Below are 25409 nucleotides of genomic sequence, written 5' to 3' on the forward strand. Positions count from 1 at the left end.
AATGAATTTACTCCATGAACACCAACCTCAACCCTATATTGAGAACTCTCTCTAAAATTCCTTGTCATCAAAGTGGGTATGTTTTTTCACATTCCCAATTTCACTCCCTCTCTCCTTTTAAAGAAAACCTGGGGCGGGAAATCTGGACATGACCACTATCCAAGGAAAGCAAACAATGCCTAGGAAGTGACACTCAGTTGGACGAAGAAACAATTACTCCAGAATAGCTCTGCTCAGAATTGCCCAAGACCTTATATCTCTGCTTATCTCTGTCGTTGCATTTCTGTAAAGAATGGCTCACTCTCCCACACCAACCTGTGGAGGAAGATAGGCAGCAGATTGTACAAAATGATAAGAAAAGCCTCCTCCCCTGTCCTCCTCACCAACTCTCTCATGATGTCAGTGGTTCCACTCTTGCTTCATTAAATTATCTCACAAATATTAATTGAGCATCTGCTATGCACTGGTTCTGTTCTAAAGGATGAAGAGACAGCTGTGGGAACAGAACAAAACAAAGCAAAACAAAATGACAGAACCGCCTTTACAGTCTAGTGGAGGAGGGAAAGACAAACAATAAACAGGATGAACAAGTGAACGACAGTGTGTCAGGTGGTTTAAGTGCTGTGAGGGAAAATGAGGGATAGAGAGAGTCACGGTGGGTAGTTTGCCATTTTAAATCGAATGGTGAGGGAAGCGTCACTGATAAGGCAACCTTGCAGCAAAGACCTAGTGTAGGTGAGGGCGCCAGCCTACGGACTGCTGGTACAGCTTTCCAGGAAGCAGCTGGTAGAGAGGACCTCAGGCCAGAACATTTGCATTTGAGGGCCAAGCAGCAGGGTCAGTGTGCTGGAACAAAGTGAGAGTGGCCAGAATTAGGAACTGAGGCCTGAGAGATTAGGAGAAAAGGAATCAGATCATCCAGGGCCTTGGAGGCCATGGGAAGAACTTTGGTTTTTTACCTTTATGAGACGGGGAGCCATTGGAGGGTTAGGAGCAGAAGAGTGACATGATCTGATTTATGTTCAAAGCATCACCCGGCCACCCTGCTGAGACCAGACTAGAATGAGGCCAGAGCAGAGAGGGAGACCAGCCAGGTGTCTCTAGAAATCATCCAGATGAGAAAGGGTGTTGGCCTGGAATAAGGTAGGTGTGAGAAAAGTTATATTTTGGAGTTTAGAGCCAGTAGAATTTATTGACAGATTGAATATAGGATGTGACTGAAAGGGAGGAAACAAAGATGTCCCCAAAGCTTTTGGCCTGAGAACCTGTAAGAGTGGAATTGCCATTTGATCATAGGGCAAGATCAAGGAATGCCTGAAGTCCTGCTCAACACTGTTTGCTCTTTTCTGGTTGGAACTTAGTGTAGGTCTAAGAAGTCTAATTAGGATTTCATCTGACAGAATTTACAAGTCTATCCTTTAAAAAACCCAAGTAACAGATATGTCAAAATACAAAGCAAAAAAATTAAAAGATTTATTAAAATAGTACAATATATTCCTAACACAATGAAGAATGTAACAGTTATCATTTTTTACAAAGTATTTTACTCTTGCCTAAGCATGAAAGCAAAAATAAAGTACAACAAACATAAAATAAAACTTGATGCTACCTAATAACTTTCATGAGGCAGCCATAACTGTTTTTAGATCAGTCTTCAGGACTATTGAATTTCAAAAACTTAAATGCTGTTGGCCACACACAATCCTTACTCCATACCCATCCCATTGCTCTTAATTCCCCCTCAAAAGGACAGCAAGCAAAAAAAAAAAAAAAAAAAAAAAAAAAAAACCAAAAAAACAACAAACTGTAATTCAAAAACATAGATTAAAGTAATTTTTATCTCGAGATGTGTGCTCAAATTCATTTTTTTTGACCACATGGGAAAGCGGTGAAAATAATTCTCTAGCTCTTTCTCTGTCTCTTACTATCTCCCTCCACACATTTCTGAATTTTTAATCAGTTTATTATTGTGTATAATTGTATATAACTAGAAACACTTAATATATTTTTGTCACATTTTGTAGCAATGTTCATGAGGAATCGTACAAATGTTCTCCAATTCATATCTCTTCACAAAAAAGGACAGCCTTAAACACTGAGCCCAAGGTGAGGAAGGTAGCTTTCTGTTGCTACATGGAGCCTGAGCCCATAGACCTTCACTTGTTGTGGGTTGGAGCTGCTAGGAGATTGTTGGTGGGCTTTAACTGGCTCTACAGTCTCTGCCAGCACCAGCCCCTCTCTCCAATAAACCTACCACCCATGCTATGCTTTCAGCTGCAAGTCAACTTCTTTACCTGGTCCCCAACCATACCCTATGTCCCCAAACAAACTGTCATTCAAAAGATCGTTGTATGTAGAGATTATGAAGATGCCACTGGCAAGGGACTCTTCACCAGGAGGATTGAGTAATGAGTGTGGTATAAATTAGAGCTAAATGTTCTTTTTTACTTTGTTGCTGAAAAATCTTATACCTGACTTTGAGAATAAAGATACATTCTTCTCAGGCAATATTAAAAAACAAACAAAAACAGAAAAGAAAACCTTAATGTGAGTATGTGTTAAATGAAGGAAATTGTATTGAGTAGGCATCCTTTGGTATTTAGATGTTATTGCTGATAAACTTAACCTAGATATTAATCCAGAGATCATGAGAGGCTTTTTTTCAAATATTATTCTTATTTACATAGAATAGAATTTAAAAGAAAATATTGGTTCATTAAGTAAGAATATTATATAATAGAAAATGAATGTATGGAAAGTATATTCATATAAAATAGAAATGTATGGGAAAATGCTCATTCACATAAAAATTCCACTTATGTGAAAGTTGAAATATCTATGTCAAGTTAACTGTCAATAGATAGTGAAAAAGGATTGCATCAGGATTGCTTGTCTGTGATGCTATTTTAAAAAATTCATTCAACATTTAAAAACATGCCTACTGCTCCTTGGTTCTTTAATTTTTACTTAGCTGACTTAGAAGAATGGAGATTATGTTAGAGATGTTACAGTCAGAAATAAAGTTCTGTATTTCACAGAGCCCTTTGTTTTCTGCCTCTTCTTTAATTCTAATTTTTTTTTTTTTTGCGGGGGGGAACTGCTTAAATTTAGTTTACAAATAAAATATAAAGGAAGAAAGAATGATTAAACAAAGAGGTCTGTGAAGTATAATGGTGAACATTGCATTAAGAATATATAAAAACTAACTAGCACAACATTGTAAATCAACTATATTTCAGAAAAAAAAATATATATAAACAACTTTCAATGAGATTCTTCAAAACGAGCCGTCCTATTCTCAGAGAGTTTGGATTGCCACTCTGCAGAGCACTTCAAGGACTTTCCACACATCTCTCTTGGCTTCTCTGACTTCTTCTGTCTAATGTGGGCTGATACATTTCAGCCACTATACAGTAACCAGTGTGAGGTGTTAGAGCTTCAATTTCAACAACTCTGTGAGCTCCTTCATATACCTTTTGCTCCTACACACAAGGGGGAAAAATGAGATGAAAAATGGTTTCCAGTAAGTCATTGACTTGCTCTATTTTTGATAAAACTAAGTTGTTCATGACAGTTTAGATGGGCTGTAGGGTTTCTTCCGAGACACATCCTCCTTCTCCAGAGTCCTAGCTCACAGACTGAGAAAGGGACAGGTCACATGGCTGTGGAGGAACCACATGACTTGTCCCTAGTGATGCTGATTGATTGACCCAGTGGTCAGAGTCTCTTTTTTAAGAATTTGAACTGTGCAGTGAGGAGAATGGAGTAGATTTGGAGACAGTTGTAGACATGTGGCATGTGACCACAGAGAAACAGAGTGAGATTCTTTACAACTTGCTTCTCCATTTCTCCTTTCCAGTGACTGCAAAGCCTGGCAGCACTTTATTTCTTGCTTCTGGCTGTTGTAAGATTGATCATTACCTCTGAGTAAAAATCCTCCTCTCCCCTCCACTTTTCTATTTGAACCAGTTTGAATGGGTTTCTGTTTTCTACAGCCAAAGGAACCCTGTCTTAGATGCACACACAAAAAAAGGAACATTCACCAAACCAAAATAAAGTCACTAATGGAGGATTATAATATCAGAGCAAAACTGGCACTAATATATAATGCTCCGATCCAAAAGCCACTTTAAAATAAGGTGTGTAAAGTCCATAAAAATGAATATGTGTGACAATCAAATGGAATTAAATATTGTTAATACCAATCTTTAGATATGCAGGGAAAATCAAAAGGAAACCAGCTGAATGACGGAAAAGGTGCAAACACACGTACACACAATTCTGATGGCGATGGTAACCACTAATTTCTTATCAATGAGGGTGAAAATGAGAAGGAACTAAAAAACGATAAGGAAAAATAAGAGGGGATAGAGTAGCAAAAGACAGGACCTATTTTATGGCTAAAATGTTGCTTAAACAAAAGAAAAAATACCAAACTTATCTATTCATCTGAACTTACCTTTTCCAGTGAATTGTTAATTACAAAGACTCGGTATACTAGCCCATAGTATTCCATTGATACATTTTTTCTTTTTTGGTCCCTATATGGTAAGTTGGGAGCATGGAGATTCACCAACAAAGATCCATTAACTTGGGTTATATTCATGAACGGAGGATCTATTTTTGCTGAGGAAAAATAGGAAAATTTGACAATATCACCCAAAAATGTAATATTTCATATGGACACATTATGCATAATAACAAATCATTATTAAGCTCAGGGATCTGGCAAAAATCATTATGAAGAGATATTGCTAACAACTAAAATATAAATATCTGAGAAGTTTCTTTGCAGATGATTCTTTATTTGCAAAGACATATATTCTGAATCAGCTTTAAGAGGACCTTTATCAATCATTTCCACAGCCTGCAGTGATTGTTTTGGAAAATGAAGTATAAAAAGTTATTTGGGTGAAGATCTTAGTGTAAGGCAAATATTTTGTAGGTCCTTAAAGATGTAAAATTTCAAAGCAGCTTGAAAATCATTTGAAGACTTGTTGCTATAAAATTATTTCAACAGAATTATGTTATATACTATGGAATAGCAGGAGAAGGATCAAGAGAATTTTTGTTTCTTGCATTTGATATCAATAATCAGATGACCATTAACTAGGAAAGAAAACTAAATAAATTAATAGTCACTTTAATTTCCTCCAGATTAACTATGGGAATCTAAATGATTTTATTCATTAATGGGTTTTGTTTTCTTGTTCGGCATTCATTATGTATTTTTAGTTTGTAGATACATATCTTTTATAATTCTTGAAAACTAGCCATGATCAATCAACTTAGAGATAGATAGAGATAGAGACAGAGACATACATGCTTTTATTCTAGAATTTCAGTTCAACATCTGTTAGCATTTCTCATTCGATTTTCCATATGTCATTTTCTTTTTTCCATCTTTTTTTTCTCAGTGGAGTATTCTGAAGGGTTTCTTCAGAGCTGTCTTCCAGTCCATCAGTTTACTACTTTGTCATGTCTAAACTGATCTTTAACCCCCAAATCAAATTTTTGAATTTCAATGGTTATATTTTTTTCATTTCTATGAGCTCTATTTGGGTCTTTTTCAATCTATTTGGTCTGAGTAACATTTTGTCCTTTGATTATGTTTTTATTCCCTCTGTTATTTCTTTAAGCCTATTTAATTTATTATCTGCTTCCAATATTACAAAACCTTGAAGCGCTGGTCCAGCCAGTACTTGTTTCTTCCAACCTTGCTTGTGTTGACCTGCTTCCTTGTGTTTTTATTGTGAACACATGTTGAAAGTTGATGCTTTCTTTTTTGTTGTTTAGTTAGAATTTAAAAATTTTAAATACACTTTTTATCAACTTATAAGATAGATACAGACAAATAAATCGTGAGGATATGGCTCAACAAATCTTTACAAATAAACACTCCTGTATAGCTACCACCCAGAACAAAAAACAGGACATCACCAACACCCCAGAAACCTCCTTCACATTTCCTCCAATTACTTAACCCTAGAGGATAACCACACTTTTCCTAACTTTTATCGCCATGTACATTCATTTTTGGAATCATACAATATACACTTCTTTGTGTGTCTGCCTTGTTTCACTCTTTCACTTTTATTTGTATATATATAATTATGGGCTGAATTGTGCCTCCCATCAAATTCATAGGATGAAGTCCTAACACCCAGTACCTCAGAATATGACTGCATTTGGAGATAGGGTCTTTTTTAAAAAAGCATATGGCTTTTTAAAAAATGAAGTCATATGGGTGGTATGGGTGGTCCCTAATCCAATATGACTGGTGTCCTTATAAGAAGACACATACAATTGAACACAGAGGGATGACCATGGAAGGACACAGCAAGAAAGTGGCCAAGGAGAATGGCTTCAGAAGAAACCAAACCTGTGGACACCTTGATCTTGGACTTCCAGCCTCCAGAAGTGTAGGAAAATAAATTTCTCTTGTTTAAGCCACCAAGTCTGTGGTATTTTGCTATGGTAGCCCTGGCAATCTAAAGTCTATACATCTATCCATGTTGCATGTAACAGGAGTTTGTTCTTTCGGGGCTTCCCTGGTGGCTCAGTGGTTAAGAATCCGCCTGCCAATGCAGGGGACACAGGTTCGAGCCCTGGTCCGGGAAGATCCCACATGACGTGGAGCAACTAAGCCCGTGCGTCACAACTACTGAGCCTGTGCTCTAGAGCCCATGAGCCACAACTACTGAGCCTGCGTGCCACAACTACTGAAGCCTGCGCACCTAGAGCCTGTGCTCCTCAACAAGAGAAGCCACCGCAATGAGAAGCCCGCACACCACAATGAAGAGTAGTCCCACTCATCGCAACTGGAGAAAGCCCGTGCACAGCAAAGAAGACCCAGTGCAGCCAAAAATAAGTAATAAAATAAAATAAATAAATTTATATATATATATAAAAAAAGAATGCTATAAAAACATTTAAAAAAAAAGAGTTTTTTCTTTTGATTGCTGTGTGGTATTTAATTGTATGAATAACACAATTCATCCATTGTGTTATTCACAAACTTTTAGGTTGTTTCTAGTTTTTGGATATTCTGAGTAAAGTAGCAGGAACATTCTTGTATATGTCACTTGGGAAACATTCATTTTGTTGGGAATATAACTAAGAGTGGAATTTCTGGGTGATAGAGTTTATATGTGTTTAGCTTTTGTAAATTCTGCCATTTCCCCACAGTAGATACACCAATTTATATTCCCTTCAGCAGTGTATGAAAGTTCCCATTTTTTTCACATTCTCTCTAATACTTGGCATTATTATTTTTAAAAAGTTTAATTTTGGCCATTCTGGTAAGTGTGTAGTACCAATTTATTGTGTTTTTAAGTTGCATTTCCCTGATGACTAATGGAATTTCATATGTTCATTGGCCACTTGAATATTCCCTTTTGTGAAAAGCCTGTTCAAGTCTTTGCCCATTTTTTAAATTAGTTGCCTTGTCTTTTTATTATTGATTTGTAAAAGTTCTTTGTACATTCTGGACATAGTCCTTTGTCCCAAACATGCACTGTGAATATTTTCTCTCTATGGCTTGCATTTTCAACAGGGTGCCAAGATCATTCAATGGGTGGAGAATACCTTTTCAACAAATGATGCTGGGACAACGGGATAGCCATATACAAAAGAATGAAGTTGGACCCTTACCTCACATCATATATAAAAATGAACTCAAAATTGATCAAAGATTTAAATGTAAGAGCCAAAACTATAAAACTCATAGAAGAAAGCTTAGGATAAATCTTCATAGCCTTGGGTTTGGCAAAGAATTCTTAGATATGACCCCGAAAGCATGAGTAGCAAGAGAAAAAATAGGTAGATTGGACTTCACCAAAGTTAAATACTTTGGGGCTTCAAATGACACCACTGAGAAAGTGAAAAGACAAATCACAGAATGGGAGAAAATATTTGAAAATCATCTCTCTGATAAGGTAATGGTGTCCATAATATACAAAAAAAACTCAGTAATTAAAAGACAAATCATTCAATTTAAAAATGGGCAAAGTATCTGAACGGACAATTTTCCAAGGGAGATATACAAATGGCCAATAAACACATGAAAAGATGCTCAACATCACTAATCATCAGGGAAATGCAAATCAAAATCACACGAGATACCATTTCACATGCACTAGGATTGTTATAATCAAAAAGTGACATAGTGGTGCTAAGGATGTGGGGAAATAGGAACCCTCATACACTGCTGATCGGAATGGAAAATGGTGCAGCTGCTTTGGAAAACAGTCTGGCAGTTTCTCAAATGATCAAACATACAGTTACAGGGTGACCAAGTGATTCCACTCCTAGGTATATACCCAAGAGAAATAAAAACATGTCTACACAAAAACTTGTACATGAACGTTTATAGGAGCTCTATTCACAGGAGCTAAAATGTGGAAACAACTCAAATATCCATCAACTGAGAAATGGATAAACAAAATGCAGTATATCCGTGTACTGCAATATTATTCAGGCACAAGAAGGAACGAAGCACTGATACATGCTACAAAAGGGACAGACCTTGAAAACATTATGCTAAATGAAAGGAGCCAGTCACAAAACATCACATATTATATGATTCTATTCATATGAAATATCAAGCTGAGGGAACTCCTTAGAGACAGAAAGTAGATTAGTGTCACCTAGGGCTGAGAGGTTAAGGAGGGAGAGAATAGGAGGGTGATAGCCAAAGAGTATGGAGTTTCTTTTTTCTGGTGATGAAAATGTTCTAAAATTGACTATGGGTGATGGTTGTACTTATCTGTGAATAGAGTAAAAAATTATTGAATTGTACACATTATATGAGTAATCGTAAGGGATGTGAATTTTATCTCAATAAAGCTGTTTAATAAATCTAGGTGGAGGCAATGCCCATACACTTGATCCTTAATTCTTCTGGGTTATAACAACAATATTTTCAAAGAATTGGAAGTTGAGGCTGCCTCCTGAAGGTTGGGATCTCTTTATGCCATTTAACCAACAAGGAGGAAATGTGGTACTTCTGTTGTCTAGGGTGACTGGTTCCAATTATCAAAGGGAAATAGAATTATATATACAGCGGGGTCAAGTATGCTTGGTATCCTTGGAGGTGCCTCTTAGAACTCCTATATTCAGTGATAAAAATTAATTTAAGACTATGTTAAGCTAATATGAAAAAGATCAAAAGGACTCAAACTCCTCAAAAATGGAAAGTTGAGATGCTGGCTGAAAAGAAAGAGAACGTTGAGTTAAATCATGAGAAAAGCAGTTATAAATATTAACTACAGCTTCATGACTAGTTGCCATTGTGAGGACTGTAGTAAATACCCATGTTTTCTGTCTTGTTATGCATTTCTTTGTACATATACATTAAACTTTTTTTCTCATACCTTTTGTCTATTTTTTTTTTTTTTTTTTTTGCAGTACGCGGGCCTCTCACTGTTGTGGCCTCTCCCGTTGCGGAGCACAGGCTCCGGGTGCGCAGGCTCAGCGGCCATGGCTCATGGGCCCAGCCGCTCCGCGGCATGTGGGATCTTCCCGGACCGGGGCACGAACCCGTGTCCCCTGCATCGGCAGGCGGACTCAACCACTGCGCCACCAGGGAAGCCCCTTATATAAGGTCTGCTGGCAATGGCTCCATTTATAATTTACATCATAGATTATAGTATATTATTCTGACATTATGACTAAATTAGAAGAATATACATCATTGAGAAATGGATACAAGAGAGCACTTTTTGTCTCCTCTTTTGGACAGGTGACTAAAAGTCTTAATTTCCTCAATAGAAAGTTTTTCTAATGTGTATTTTCAAGAACCTCACCGTCGTGCTTAGGAATAACCCCATATGGCTCCTTTTCTGCTATCTAAAAATACTTCTTTTTTCTAGCAGGCAACATCCTGGCAGTGGGATAGAATGTCAGCTCTGAATCAGAGGCAGCCAAATTTGAATTCTGAGACCTGGGCTACTACTAAAGTGTCTGTGCCCTGACTTCCTGGGCTGTAAATGAGAATAGTAAAAGCCATCTGTAGAGCTGTTCTGAGAATGACATCAAGTGAGACGATGGTGTGGACCTCACCAGAGCACAGGGCCTGGTAGCTAGCTAACCATGCTCCATGAGGGCTATTCAAGGGCAGGAAAAGCAAATGCAAAGAAACTCCATGGAACTCACTTTCCCACCAGGGAAAGAACCGCTGTGTCATGGTCCAGCCTGAGTGGACCCCAGCCAGGGTCGTCCTCACTCTCCCGTAGTAAGGTTCCCATATGTCTGACGTTTCATTGGTAAGGTCACAGAAGAACTCTTGAATACCCCAGCAGTCCTCTTTATCTTTCCATTGTCTCTGTCCATACCTACAGAAGGGAAAAGACAAAAATCTGCATTCCTTTATTCCATTGAAGGAGTCTTCAGTTTTTTCAGTCTATTCAGTTTTCAGACTGGCTGAAATTTGTCCTCCAATATCAGCACCACTGTGAAAGCTGACAGCTGTTCTTAAGTATCTTTAAAAGTTTTAAATTAATTGAAGTGCTATCAAAGTGCTATCTCGTTGAAATATAAACTCAAGCTTGATACCTTCTGTAACACTAGCATGAGGGTTTTTGGATTTTTAGTACTTAGTGAAGTTTTCCTTCTGGGGTCTGAACCAACTTCCATTCTTGACTACGAGCTCTCCATGTCCTTCAGCCTCCTGAGGTTCAACACTTTGTGGTTTTCCTCACTTCTTATCAGCTTGCTGTTGAGTAACGTGGCTGATTCTGAGAAGTTGCTACCACTTTTCATCTCAGGTGACACCCAACACATAACGTCAATCTCTTTTTTGACAACTGAACGAGGGTTGTAGGAAGGGCTCTTTAAGGAGTTTTGTAATTAGAGGCTGGCAGAGAATGGGGAGAACCCAGGAAGAAAAGGTAATGAGGCAAAGCACCAGATACGTTGATTCAGCCTAAGACTGTGGGATGGTGTAACAGCAAAAGGGAGGATTAATGCTTCCCTTCCTTACCAGTCACAAATCAAAGAAAATGCAATAAGATGATGGTGGGAACAGAGCAGGAATTAGAGGCTGGGGAGAAAGCTACCAAAATATTTGTTGAAGGACTTGAAATATAACTTTTTAGCCATATAATGAAGAGCATTGCTGATGTCTGTACTCTGTAAACTATATGCTGACAGCAGTTTCATTATATCAGAAGACACCATAAGAACATAACCAACAACATATATTAAGCACAATTTAATGTTTTCTCTTATTAGACATTGCCTTTCCTAGCTGAATTTAGCTGTAATGACTGGTTTCTTTTTTAGTGTAATACTTCATTTTTTGTCCTGTCCTACATGGGACAAAAACTGTCAGTAGACCCATGAGAACTGGATAGACCCAAAACGAAAGATTTTGAAAATATAAATCTGCATTGTGCTATTGAAAATATCACATAGGTAGGAATGGATCCAGGTATTCTGAAATGTATACAAATTTAAGAGCTCTATTTAAGAAAACGTATTACAACTATGAAATGTTTCCATGGGGCCCTAAAGTTTAATCTTCATTAATTTCATGGAAAAACAACATCTAATCCACTGTTTATGTTGAACCGTAAATAGACCCACTTTGGATATGTTTATACTGCCTACAGGGGAGAGATAAAAAGATCACCAATCCCCACTTCCTACAGGGAAGCATTTCCAACGATGCACACATCTGTTTTGGGAGTGGAGAAATCTTTATTGTAAAGATTTGTGAAGTTTACAGTTGCTACACAAAATATGTTGAGAAAAGCAGCAGTTAAAGACTGAGAAACTTCTGGAAATAGTCCTTCTGAAGTTAGTGAGAGCTTGATAAACGGAAAAATCTGACTTTAGATCTACCCCATGCTGGAGAGACATGAAGGAATTTATGGCACAAAAATTGCTACTTTGGTCCATAGCTACATCTAATCTTCTGAATTTCTGAATAGAAAATCATAAAAGCTAAACTATAATATCTCCTGTCTCATGTTCAGCCGGAATCTCAATCTACGTAAGAGAAGGAAGCGCTTCAACTCCTCTCTGCATACTCCCACCCCAGCCCCCTGAGCAGAGATGTGTGAAGGGGAAAACCTGCCATTTGCAAATCAGGAGCTTCTGTTTCCAGGCTTCAATTCAGGAAAGGAGTGGGTTATATCTGAGTTTTGGCAACGATCCACTAGAATTAGTCTCAAGATCACACAGGAGGAACATGCCTCAGCGTGTTCCAATTTGCATTCATGCTTACAGGAGGCGTTCATTTTTGAAAGGAATTTTCTAAATAGTAAACCCACTCTAAAGAAATGAACTTTAAATTGAAAATGTAGTTTACACACTCACATCCATGTGTCCCACAACTTCTTTTTCAACTATCAATAGCGTCAATTTAATTGAGGACCTATTAGGTGCTGAACAAGTCGCTTCTAACATTCAGTTGGACAAATGTTTATTGAGAGTCTCTGTTGTGAAACCAAAGGCTGACCCTGTGAAGCCTCAGTGCTGGGTCTCTGAGGGATGAAGTATCTCCCGTCACAGACTACACGTCATCATGCATTTTGTGTCACCTTCAGGGAAGACACACTCCTGCCTCCACCCCTGCTTCTTCTCAATCCTTCTGAAACTGACAAAAGTTCAGATCCTAACACTCCATCGCCTTCTAGAACATGGAATCTTAGTGGCCATCTCTACTAGCTGGAGGAAGCTCAGACTACTTACGTTTTATACTGCACAAAATAGATACTGCTGTTGCCGGGACAAGCCCGCCCAGGCTGCCAGTGCAAAATGTTGTGAAAATTTTGGGACTGAAAATGTACTCGTTGAGGTTTCAGAGACTCGTGGGCTGGCTGAGTTTCTAAAACAATAAGAAACAGAGCAACACTGAACATTGATATGAGCACCATCGTTATTAGCCATAAGTTTCAATGTAATAATACCTGCATCAGGATTCCTTGAAATAGTTGCTACAGGTGCAGATGGTGGAAGTGGAGCCCAGAAATCAACATTTCTGATCTTTGATGTGATGATTTTGATGCATGCTAAAGTGTCAGGACAGTGGTGATCCAGACTATAAAAACATACGTGATAAACTCCCACCCCACTCCTAAGCTGGAGAGGAAGTAACAGCAGTGAAAAGATAGCATTGTCCTTGATTCCACCCCTGGTGGTGATGGAATGTAATGACTGAGATGAAAGGCCTCACCAGGGCCACTTTGCCCACCTTCCTAGGAGACCCTGCGTTTCTGCTCCTCTGAGGCAAGCTTTTGCCTGGATTCTATTCTGCCTCCAGGACCTCAGCCTGGAACTCATTCCTCCTTTCTCTGGTTTTTTTTTTTTTTGCGGTACACGGGCCTCTCACTGTTGTGGCCTCTCCCATTGCGGAGCACAGGCTCCGGACGCACAGGCTCAGCAGCCATGGCTCACGGCATGTGGGAACTTCCCGGACCGGTGCACGAACCCGTGTCCCCTGCATCGGCAGGCGGACTCTCAACCACTGTGCCACCAGGGAAGCCCCTTTCTCTGGTTCTTGCTTCATCTCTTCTTCCTACTTCATTGTCCCTCACCTCTCTCAGCTGACCTGGCTTTATTGCATGTAGGCCGGTTCCACTCCTGAGTGGATGCTCTTACCTGCCTGCATCCTGGTTCCAAGTGCCCGAGCATAACTGCTCAGGTGGAATGGTCCGGGCTGTGGAGGGAAACTGCCCAAGGGCTTGCCATGGAACCCAGCATTCCCGAGAAGAGTCTCAACAGGAGTCATGGCAGGAAGGGGGATAATTTCGCACTGGCATAGTTTGTGCTTTCTTGGTCAATTCATGCAACATGAGAACTCAATCTCACCTACATTCAGTCCACTGGAGGCAACAGACCTTTGACAAAATTTATTCTAGGGTCTGAAGGAAACCAGAATATATTACCCCCAAATATGCCTCTTTGACATAAAAATTATTTTGAGCTGAAGGCAATTAAGAAGCAGCAAATGCAGGAAAAGCTCTCTTGACCTCCCCCTTTTTCCGCCTAAAGGCAGGATATATAAAGCTGGCCAAAAATTTCGTTCGGGTTTCTGGCAAGCTCTTGCAGAAAGACCCAAACGAACTTTTTGGCCAGCCCAATAAAGTCTCCTTTTACTTTGCTGGAGACAGATTCTTATCAGCCCAAAGAAGGCACCAGAAGAATCTGCAAATGAAACTTACTCCATTAGTTTTCTCCCACATATTTACTTTCCCGCAGTTTCCTCCCTTGGAAGACTAAAACTGCTTTCCTCTGTCCTATCGTGTTCCTACAGGTGTATCGTGCTTTGTTGAAGATGCTACAGAAGCTGGAATTCTAAGCCGCCATTTTGAGTTTCTCTTCATACAGGATCCCCCTGGTGTTGGGTGCTGCACTCATTAATAAACTGTTTTATTAATCTGCCTTTTTGTTAAGCCGACTTTTTTATTGAATAAATCTGACATGTAACACTGTGTAAGTTAAAAAAAAAAAAAAAAAGAGTCCCAGCTGAAAACCTAAAATGGGCAGAGGTAAAGCTTTGCCTCTCCAATAGGCCCAAAGTTTCTGCTAAGGGATAGGTGGTGAGCAGGAGAAATGAGGAAGCACATCCCCTGTCTTTTTCTCATCTTCTACCACTTGCTCCCTGGCTTCTCCAGAGTGACCTCCTTTCTCCTGGTCCACCATGCTGGGAATGGCCCCATCCGAGGTCTCTGCCTTGGCCCTTCCCTTCTCCTAGAATACTCTTCCCGGGTGTTCCACATGCCTCATTTCTTCATCTCCTTTAGGTCTTTGCTCAAATATCAGTAAGACGGAAGCAAATTCTCCTAAGCCCATGGTCTCAGCTCTGAACATTCAAGATGTGTTATTTTCTAATGAATGGGGCTGTTTCCTTAGGTAGTTATTTTTACCAACCAAATAGTGTCATTACTGTTATTTGGTTTTTGTTTGTTTTTATTTTTATTTTTGGACCTCCTTCAGTGCATCAAGTGGTGATGTGTACTTGGAAAGAGTCAAATGCCACCATTGGTTTTGTTCACCCAGATCACTACCCGATCAATCGTATTTAGCACATAAAATTGTACTTAGCAGAAATTTTCAGGAGGTGACAAGCACGCACATTTTCCGGAAGATCCTTCCTAGAGTCGATTTGCTGTCCTGAACATAGATAGTCCAGTGTCCTTTACCTTGTCTGCCTTCAGATTTCTTCTCTCATTTTTGTAACACCACTGCTAACCTCCATCAAAGAAAATAGCAATCCCTCTGTAGCAGACACAGAGGGGATTTTACCTGTCTTCACTGAGTCTGCCCAGCTCATCTGTGCAAAAGATATTATTGCGGTCTTCCTCTTACAGACCAAAATCCAAGTCTTGGAGAAGTAAAAGAGCTGGTGCAGCTGCAGACGGTGAGGTTGATTTTGTAACCAGGCTGTCTGGTCCTGGACCCTGCCTCTCACCCGTCACAGCAAACCCACAGAAGAGCCTCAGGAGAGAGGAGCTAATGGAGCAAGCAGAGCAACGAGAGGCTGAAGATATTCCTTCTTCTTTCCCTCCGCCTCCTCCCCCTGGCCGGCCTTCATTAATCACTGAACGTATTTGAACCTTAAATGTATATCAGGCCCTGTGCTCAAAGCTTTACACCTTCTTTCATTCTCACAACCACCCAATAAGGTAGGTATTTTTATTAGTACATTTTACACGTGGGGAAACTGAGGTCTAAAGAAGTTGTGTATCTTGTCCATATGGTTACAGGTCTGGTAAGATGCAGAGCCGAGGTCATTTGGGTACCACTTGAATTCCTGCCGTATTCTGCTAATTGAGTTCTTGGTCTGACCAAAGACCAAAGTCATAGTCTACTCAGATCCACATATTTCTGGGAAATGGAGGATTGAATTGTTGTTATGTTATCAGTCACTGGGCAACTGTACAGTCTTGTGAAAGTTACTTGAGACACTTATACTGAGAGGTATGCATCTGTTAACTGGGGGTCCTAATGACCTTGCTCAGAGGTATGTTGGGATGATACGATGCCCTCTGCTCTTGAAGAGTTCTCCATGAATACCCACAGCAAATTCTCACATGTTGTTTATTTATGGTCTATTCTGTGCTAGGCACTGCTCTAAGCACTTGTCATGTATTAACTCATTTAATCCTCACAGTGACCTACAATCCCCACCTTACAGATGAAGTAACTGAGGCAGAGGGGCTTTAAGCTAGTTGCCCCAGTTTTTCTAGATAATAAAATGGCAGAGTTGAAGTCCAGATTCAGGCAGTCTGGCTTAGGAGCTATGCTGGTAACCAGTATGCTATCTTGTCCTTGAAGGCGAAAGAAAGGCTAAGGAGACAGAGAGGGGTGTACGTTTGTCCTGTGCGAAGTTTTTGCACCCACAAGAGCGCCTCCTCTTTAGTAGCTACTCGTGAAGTCCGCATGCAGTTATTCAGGCTGCAGAGGGAAACGGACCCCATGTCTGTCCGGACCAGTTAGTGACAGGAGAAAGCTGAAATTTTTACAAAGCCCAGAAATGCACCACGGCCATGTCTGACAGTCCCCTTGAGCAGACTCAGATGACAAAGCTGTGAGCAATTAAAAAGAAATGAAGGACTTACCTACCACACCAGGCAGGAGGACACCGATGAGGAAGCCTAGAAAACAACATTTAGGTGTCATGGTTGCGAGTGAGACTGGTCAGGCGACCGGCGTTCCCCTCAAGGGGAGGACAGCTCTGGACAGGAGAGGAAACTCGAATCGTCCCACTCAACATCCCCTTTTTGGTTGTAACCATGGTTCTTGAAGCAAATACAATTTCATTTCGTTCATAAATTATATTGTATTATAATTTGGGGGTAATAAGTATGAAGAATCATTTCAGAAAACATTTGCTGTTAAGTCACTTTGATGTGGACGCTTGTTTTTTTGGGAGCTTTGCTAGCTGAGAAAAGGCAAAACACTGAGGATGGGTGGCCCAGAGGGCAGGTAGGGTGAGGAATTATGCAAGATGCTCGCAGGTGAGTGAAGGAGGCCTTCGGGGATTCTGGCAGAGAGGGCAGAGGGGCTGCCAGGGTGATTCTGAGTAAACGCCTTGGCAGTTGCAATGATCAGGGCCCCTGGCAGCGGTTCAAGCAGGTGGGGTCTCTGGTTGATTCTTCCTTTTCTTGCTTTCATGGAAGCTCCTCGAATAACTTCCCTGGTGTAGACCTCATACCCTCTGCCCCCTCAGCCTCTCTGCAGGGCTCCCTCCCACACTCCACAGCCGCCCCGGTCAATGGGCCCCACTCAGCTCATGCTTCTTCCTTTTCCATTCCTGCCCTCGGTTTCCAGCAACCTAGCTGATAAAGATTTTGAGCCCGTCAAACCAAGTAATCCCTTAAAAGGATGAATGCGGGGGCAATGTTCATTTTGAACTACATTAAATCTTTGTCCTATCTTCTTATCTAATCAAACTAGGTCATCTGTTCTTTGCCCATGATTCACTACATCAGTTCTATTACCAAAAGAATTTTTTTTACCACATGATTTTAGAGACACTAAAATTATACATTAAAGCACAAGAAAGTCATAAAGATTGTTTTAAAGGGGCTTTTTGGGTCAAAAGAAGAAATATATGTTGGTTTCTTTTTCCTCTTGGGTAGTCAAACTTTCAAGTTCTTGGTAGAATAGCCCCTTTAGTAAGGAATAGTGAAGGCTGCTGAGCAGTACTAATTAATCGATAATTATTTAAGTATTAATTAATTAATTAATTAAGTCAAGAACATATATTTGCCGCCCTACCACGTGCTAGGCATTGTTCTCAGCAGCAAGGATGCAGCAGCAAATAAAATAGACATTGCCCTACCTACCCAAACCAGACTTCTAAAGGGGGAAGTAGGCATACTTCCCCAGCAGGATGGAGGGTGTTTCCCAGTGCCGTTGTGCTGGGTCAGACTTCTGAATCCAAACTCCTTATCTCCTCCAGGTGAAGTTTCCATTGCTTCTAAGCTGGCTTAGGCTTTCAAAGAAGAAACAAGCAGCCTATCTTAGGTGCCCTTTGCCCCTTCTGGGGACTCCTTGTCTCCTACCTCCTCAGCATCGTCCTTCATCTCCTTGCTCATGTTAGCCACTGAACTCTAGACTTTTCATTCACCTTGGTTTTAAATGGGGAATAGAAATCTGGGTTTGAACCATCGATGTTCAATATCTTTAATGCCAATAGCTTATGTTTTGGAGCAACCAAATTGCTTCAAATTCCAGTTAAGAAAAAAAGAAAATATCTTAATTTAAGGTTTAATAAGTAGCAGCAGAGAAGGAAATTGGGGTTTCCACTGGGTTCCTGATATTGTAGAACAAATAAGGGGAAATAGGGGAAAGAGAGCAGAGCCTCAAATATTCTAAGAACTGAATTCTCTCAGAGATGTGTGAGCTTCTGTGCTATGTTAAATTTCAGAAACCAGGGACTTCCCTGGTGATTCAGTGGTTAGGACTTCACCTTCCAATGCACGGGGTGAGGCTTCAACCCCTGCTCAGCGAGCTAGGATCCCACATGTCTCGGGGCCAAAAAAACAAAACATAAAACAGAAGCAATATTGTAACAAAATTCAATAAATAGTTTAAACAATGGTCAACATCAAAAAATCTTTAAAACAAATTTCAGAAACTAAACTAGTCTTGTCACCCTTAAATGAGCTCACTGTGTGATATCAGAGTCTGCATAAAAGCCACACTACCAACTGTGACTCAAGGTAATGAAAAGATACAATTCAATTCTAAAATCTCACCAATTTGGAAGCAGAAGAATTTGTACAGAATTGTTTCAAATGAAATGAGATTTGCTTTGGGAAGTAAGAAAATTATAGATAATGGGAGACCCTTGCTTTACTTTTCTTCAGGCATGAAATGCTGGCTTCAAACTTATTCCCTCCCCTCCCCTCTATCTCACCCCCCCTACCCCTCAGCCATCAGACCCTCAGCACAAAGAGACCGCCTTGACAGTGACAGTGGATGCCTCTATCATGTTGGATCTGGAGAGAACTTACCTAAAGCCCTGCCTTGGACCGACTCGATTCTCTTCTTTTCTCCTGTGGCTTCCAGCCGACCAACAATTCATCTAATTAAGGAATCATTATTAATTTATTTTTAAGTGTGATATGGGATTTTGGTTATTATTATTGCTTTAGAAATAGATATTGAAGTATTATAGATGACATGACATAAAGTCTGGGATGTGCTTCAAAATAATCCAAGTGTTTGGGGAAGGGGATGACCAGCCATGAGCTGATAATTATTGAAACTGGGTATTGGGTGCACGGGGGTTCATTATACTCTGTACTTTTGTATATATTTGAAAATTTTCATAACAAAAGAAAAAAATTTTAAGCTTATCTACAAGATGTCATCTTTATAAAATTTCTTACAGCAATTTTAATGATGTTTTAGTGTTGATAATAATATCTAATAATTGTGGGGCACTATGATGGATTCTTTTCGTACATTATCTGTTTTTAAAGTTAATGAATGAATTTATTTATTTATTTTGACTGTGCCAGGTCTTAGTTGTGGCATGCGGGATCCTTAGTCGCAGCATGTGGGCTTCTTAGTTGCAGCATGCATGCAGGATCTAGTTCCCCGATCAGGGATTGAACCCGGCCCCCCTGCATTGGGAGCAAGGAGCCTAACCCACTGGACCACCAGGGAAGTCCCATTTTCATACATTATCTTACTTAATCATCACAACAAGCCCAGGAGGTCTGTATTATTATCCTGATGTTACAGATGAAGAAACTGAGACACAGAGAGGCTAGGAGAACCTGACTAGGCTCCGTAGCATGCAGGGACACAGTGAGGGGTGCAGTCAGATCTCGCTGCCCTCAGGGTATGAGGTTTATTATAAAATCATGTGTTGTTTTCACTTGTAATGTTGATTCCATAAAGAAAGATTTGACCATTCATTCCTTTCTCTATTCACTCAAACAAATCTTTACTGAGCATGCGCTGTGTGCCAGGCCCCAGGTTAGGCATCCAGTACTGAACAAGCCAGCAGAGCCCATCCACAGGGGGCCAACGTCATCTTCTTCATCCCTTCTTGGTAATGAAGGGCTACGTGGTCCTTATTCTCTTCAGAAAAGTCTACAAATTATATTTTCTTTAGAAGAGTGTGCACTTCATTTATGCTTTTAAATGTATTTGCAGAGAGTTGAGCAAATCATTCCCTTATGATGTATGCAATTTCCGTTTCTGTAGTTTCCCTATTATAATTTCCTACGTTAAGTAGTGATATTTTCTCCCTTGTTTTCTTATTTTTACTTAGGTTAGCTAGTTATGTATCTTTAAAATTTTTTCAAGGAACCAGATTTTATGATTAGTTATATATTCTGCTTTTTAAAAATTTAATGTCTCATTCATATCTCCTTCTACCTTTTAAAATTCCTTTCTTCTTTCTTCTATTTAATCTGTTTTTCTTTTTTTTACAAAAAACTCCTTTTGTCAGATGTTTATTTCATTGGTTTTATTCTTTATTTTATATCAGTACAAGTATTTACACTAGGAATTTACTCTGGAATGTATCCCACAGGCTCTCCCTTTGGCTCTGAAATGTAATTTTTTTTCTCTATCTATTTCTTTAACAATTCTGCAATTTAGATTACTTTTTCTGACCCAAGGGTTTTTACAGAGAGAATTAAAAAACAAACCTTCCAAGTGGAGAAGCTTTTTCACTTCAGTTCTCATTGTTGTGTTTTCATGATTCCCAGGGAAGAAAAATACGCTGACTTTGGCAACCATTTGCAATTTGGAAATCCCCGTTCCTATTGTTTTGCTTTCTGGGAGTTGAAGGGCAGAGAAACAGATTAGTGTTCATTTATTATTCATGAGCAAAGGTAAAACATCCAGGCAATACAACAAGATGGACACTGAGCTTCTAAAAAATTTTTTTTAATCCTCATAAACCTGAGAGTAAGGAAAGTACCTTTATGTAAATGCCTTTATGTACTATTTTAAAATAATGCCTTTATGTACTATTTTACATAAAGTACTTTATGTACTATTTTATTATAGCATCATGAGTAACCATCGTAACTTATTCCAGTGTATTTACAGCTTCACTGAAGGCTGTACCTGGAGGTAGGTGCCTGTTGTCAAAGTTAAAGAATAACGTATATTCAAAGACAAGTGGAAGGTTTAGTGTCCCTTTGTTTACATAGGAAGCTAGAGACATCAGACCACAGTGGATAAAGCCTGGACTTCGGAGATAAGTGAAACTCGAGTTTGAGTCTGAAATTCATTTCTCTAAGATTCATTCATTTGCAGCAGGGTCCCCATCCTGGTGCTCAAAGTCCTATAGGATGCCATTTTTATCCCCCTCCCCCAAGTGCCCAGACAAACCCAGAACACTGACTAAGTTTTGATTACTGGGGTCTCTGGACTCTTTTAAACATCCCATATTCCCCAAAATAGGGACTCCACCTTCATAACTGCAGAGGCCGTCTGCCTTCCCCCAATCCCTGGGGGAAGGGATGTGTCCTTCCCTCAGCCCGACAGACTCCCGCAGAGGGACCTGCTCAAGGTCATGCTGGGCTCCTGTCTCCCATATCCCAGCGCTTGGCTGACTTAGCCTCTGAGCTGCACCTGTCCCCATGCCCTAGCTGCACAAGGCCTCAGCCCTGCTGTCCTCAAAATTTCATTTACATTCTGAGTTCCTATTATATTCCCAAGGCATATCTCTGTGATTTCTAGTTTACCTAACAACTTTAGCTTTCCTGTGCCCCAGTTTCCTCACTTGGAAAAAAATGTGTAATACTCGCCTCACCAGGTCTCTAGGGGATCAGTAAGAGAAATTTGCCAAACATCTGCTTATAACAGAGACTTGATAAACATGAGTCCTACCTGCAGGCTGGGTGTGTGGGGACAGCTGTAGTAATGTTTCCCAAACATTCAGCAGGAGTCAAGTGGGAATCCTGCTATGTGGAACAGAGGATCCCTACAGATCTGGAGAGAGTCATATCTGGTTCCATGCAGCCCTGCACGACAACACTGGAAATGATGGAAAAGAACAGTTCTATAGATGGCATAACACAGGTGGAACTGTTGAGGTAAAATCAGTTCACTGAGTTTAGCACCCTGTTATGGAACGTGAAGATTGGTACTCTTAAAAAACCGAAGAGATGATTTTGGACTTCCCTGGTGGTGCAGTGGTTAAGAATCCTCCTGCCAATGCAGGGGACATGGGTTCAATCCCTGGTCGAGCAGCTAAACCTGTGGGCCACAACTACTGAGCCTGCGTGCCACAACTACTGAAGCCCGCACGCCTAGAGCCGTTGCTCAGCAACAAGAGAAGCCACCGCAATGAGAAGCCCGCGCACAGCAACAAAGAGTGGCCCCTGCTCGCCGCAACTAGAGAAGGCCTGCGCACAGCAACGAAGACCCAACGCTGCCAAAAATTAAATAAGTTAATTAATGAATTTAAAAAAAAGATTTATGCCCATTTGCATACGAATGGTATCTAAACAAAAAAAATAGCAGGTACAAATCCATTAAAAAAAAGAGCTGTTTTTTTGTTTGTTAGTTTTGCAAATTGTCTAGCTTTTCTTAGCATCTGACTATAATTCCACACATTTATGCCATAACCACCAGCCGGCAGCTGAGATCTACTGGAGAAAGCACTGGAAGCAGAATCCCCATTCCGCCACTTACTGGGTAAGTCTCTTAATCTCACCTTAAATGCGGACAGCAATTCCTCCTCACGGGGTGTTGTAAAGATGAGACGAGGTGGGTATTTTTGAAAACAGTTCAATAATTATACATGTGTTTTTGTTTGTTCATTCATTCCCAGCTGGTAACTCTAGTGACCAAAAGAGTCCAAGCTCCAGAATATAGAGGCATAGAAGGGGAGAATGTGGAAGCATAGAAGGGGAGAATGTAGAGTAAGTCCTGCACCTCATAAACTAGTCACCGAACAAACGAAGCTGGGATTTATGATTTAAGTCATCCATTTATACTCTTCTTAGGCATAAAATCCAGTATCCTAAAGGTGACACAGGCAGTAATCTTAGACAATTTAACTTGGCATGAAATGATGATGCAATGGCACGAGTTTTTGGAAAGCAGTAGTAATTTAGGGGAAAAATTAGTTTAAGAATCAGAACTGTGTCAGGAAGAGGATCCCCTTATTGGTTAATGTAAATGGAAACACTGATTCTTAGAGCCAAAGGTAGAGAGAATTTAATCCAACTCCCATGAGGCTAAGTGATTTACCCACAGTCACCAGCTTTTGACCAATTTAGTAGGTATGTTGCTCTAGAGAAACAGACTATTCCAATTTATCAAAGTTTGAAGACAAGGGAATAAAATACAAAGTACATTATTGGCAACAAGAAGGCAAGATGATTCTTATTTATAGACGACACAGTTGTATTCTGGGAAAACCAGACAATCAACTGAAACTTCATTAAAAGAAAAGTTTAGATGTTAGCTGGATGAAAAACAATCTGTAACAATAGTTTTCTTACATACAGTCATTTCGAAGTCATAATGCAAGATTATATTGCCATCAGCAACACAAAATATCAAGGACTAAATGTAAGAAATGCCATACACCTGTAGGAAGCATAAAACTCTAATGAGGGATATAAGACTTGAATAAAGAAATACTATATTCAATACTCCATTCTTGCAGAACATCAAATTTGGAAAGTGCTAGTTATTCCTAAACATTGTACAAAGTCAATGCAGGTTAATAAAAATCCCAAAAGGACCTCCAAATTTTGGGGGAAACTTGGGAAAAATTTCTACCACTCACCTGAAAGAACAATCATTTGCGAGAAACATGAGCAGTGAACACTGACCCAAAGTATTAAGGAGGGGCTCACAAGGTAAAACAACCCCAGTACAAAGCTGTAAGAATTAAAACAGTGTGGTATGGATACAAGACAAAACAATGAACAGTCCCGGGAATACTGAGGATCAGCACATGACAAATCTGACATCTGAAATCAGCACAGAAAAGTTGGATGTTTTAATAAGTAGCGTTGGGACAACTGAGTAATTTATAAGGGGAAAATAGATGATGAGTTGAATTGTGTGTCCTAAAAAGATATGTTAAGTCATAACCCTTCGTAATTATGATTGTGATCTTATGTGGAAATAACCTATTTGCAGATCTAATCAAATTAAAATGAGGTTTTACTGGATTAGAGTGGGCCGTAATCCAATGGTTAGTGTTTTTATAAAGAGAGACTTGGACACAGAGACACATAGGGAAGAATGTGACAAGAGAGGCAGATCCCGAATAGTAGAAGAGAACATGGGTGAAAATTTTTATCTTCTTGGGAAAGGGAGTTTTCTTAAGAATGAAAGGAAAAATGAATTTGACTTTATAAACGTTTTAAACATCTACGTAGTAAGACTTGGGTGAAAGGCAAGAAATTATAAATGTGTAACTCATGGCAGACAAAGGATACAGTCAATAAAAAAGATGTACACAGCCCAGAAAGAAATGGACAAAGGACAACTTTAGTCATCACAGAAGTATAAATACCTAATATATAAAATATGCCCAACTTTACTAATTATGAAAGAAATGTAAATGAAGGCACTATTTTTTCTATAAAGACTGGGAGAAATGAAAAAGATTATCAGAATTAGCTAGGGTAAAAAGAACAGGTACTCTGTTTACATTTGGTGGTAATACCTATCACCTTCCTTATGAAGAGTGGTAACTATCACCTTATCCTTGGCTATATCCATTATTTTCATATTTTTGCTTTTTCCCATTCTAATGTCTACAGTTTTCATTTGCCTTAAAAATTTACTTCTTATAATTTTCCTACAATAGAGATTAGATTCTGTAAAGGATATGGATTTTTATGGGATGTTATGTGTACTCCTATACCAGTTTAAAAAGCAATTCATAAGACATTGCTTATGAGTATACCCCAAATGAGTATACTAGTACCTTTTTCCCAGTAATAAACCAGCAACGCGTTTCCATTTGCACTTTTAAATGAGGAGAAATATTTTTTCCATGGCTTAATTTACTCACGTAATTTGTATTTAACATTTTTTTTTAGTCAGTTAATTCACTTTTGAGTCTTAAAATTCCTATCCTCTTAGTAATTCCCAAGAACTTTTCTGTGGTATATAAACGCTTGGTTTGCCTCTGGTTGGGGATTCTCTCTTCACGCCACATGCTACTTAGCTCTTCCTCACCCACTCCTGTGGTTTTGACCACCATCTTTATGCTAGAGACTCCCCACGCTACACCCTCTACAGCTAAATCTCTGCTTCTCCCCCCAAACAGCTTGGGACACACAGCTTGTGTGTTCTGCACACTGATTGCTAAATATTAAGATACAGATATAAAAGGACCATTTTTAAAGACTAGGCTATTTTTAGGACTATTTTAAAGATCAGAGATGAATAATTAGAAAATGATTCTGTAACATTAATGGATGGAAACAAGCAAATGAATAAAAAATATT

General features: G+C 39.5%; 1 protein-coding gene across 1 annotated transcript; it reads right to left on the minus strand.

Moving 5' to 3' along the window:
* Window positions 1-3332: 3332 nt before the first annotated feature.
* On the minus strand, window positions 3333-16629 carry IL22RA2 (interleukin 22 receptor subunit alpha 2). Its single transcript, XM_004318541.1, has 5 exons — window positions 16569-16629; window positions 12697-12832; window positions 10156-10334; window positions 4460-4626; window positions 3333-3482 (listed from the first exon to the last, which is right to left on the minus strand). The coding sequence occupies exons 1-5, from the start codon at window positions 16627-16629 to the stop codon at window positions 3333-3335; spliced, it is 693 nt and encodes a 230-aa protein (XP_004318589.1).
* Between the last annotated feature and the right edge of the window lie 8780 nt (window positions 16630-25409).

Source organism: Tursiops truncatus, chromosome 12, assembly GCF_011762595.2.
Source record: "Tursiops truncatus isolate mTurTru1 chromosome 12, mTurTru1.mat.Y, whole genome shotgun sequence".
NCBI lineage: Eukaryota > Metazoa > Chordata > Mammalia > Artiodactyla > Delphinidae > Tursiops > Tursiops truncatus.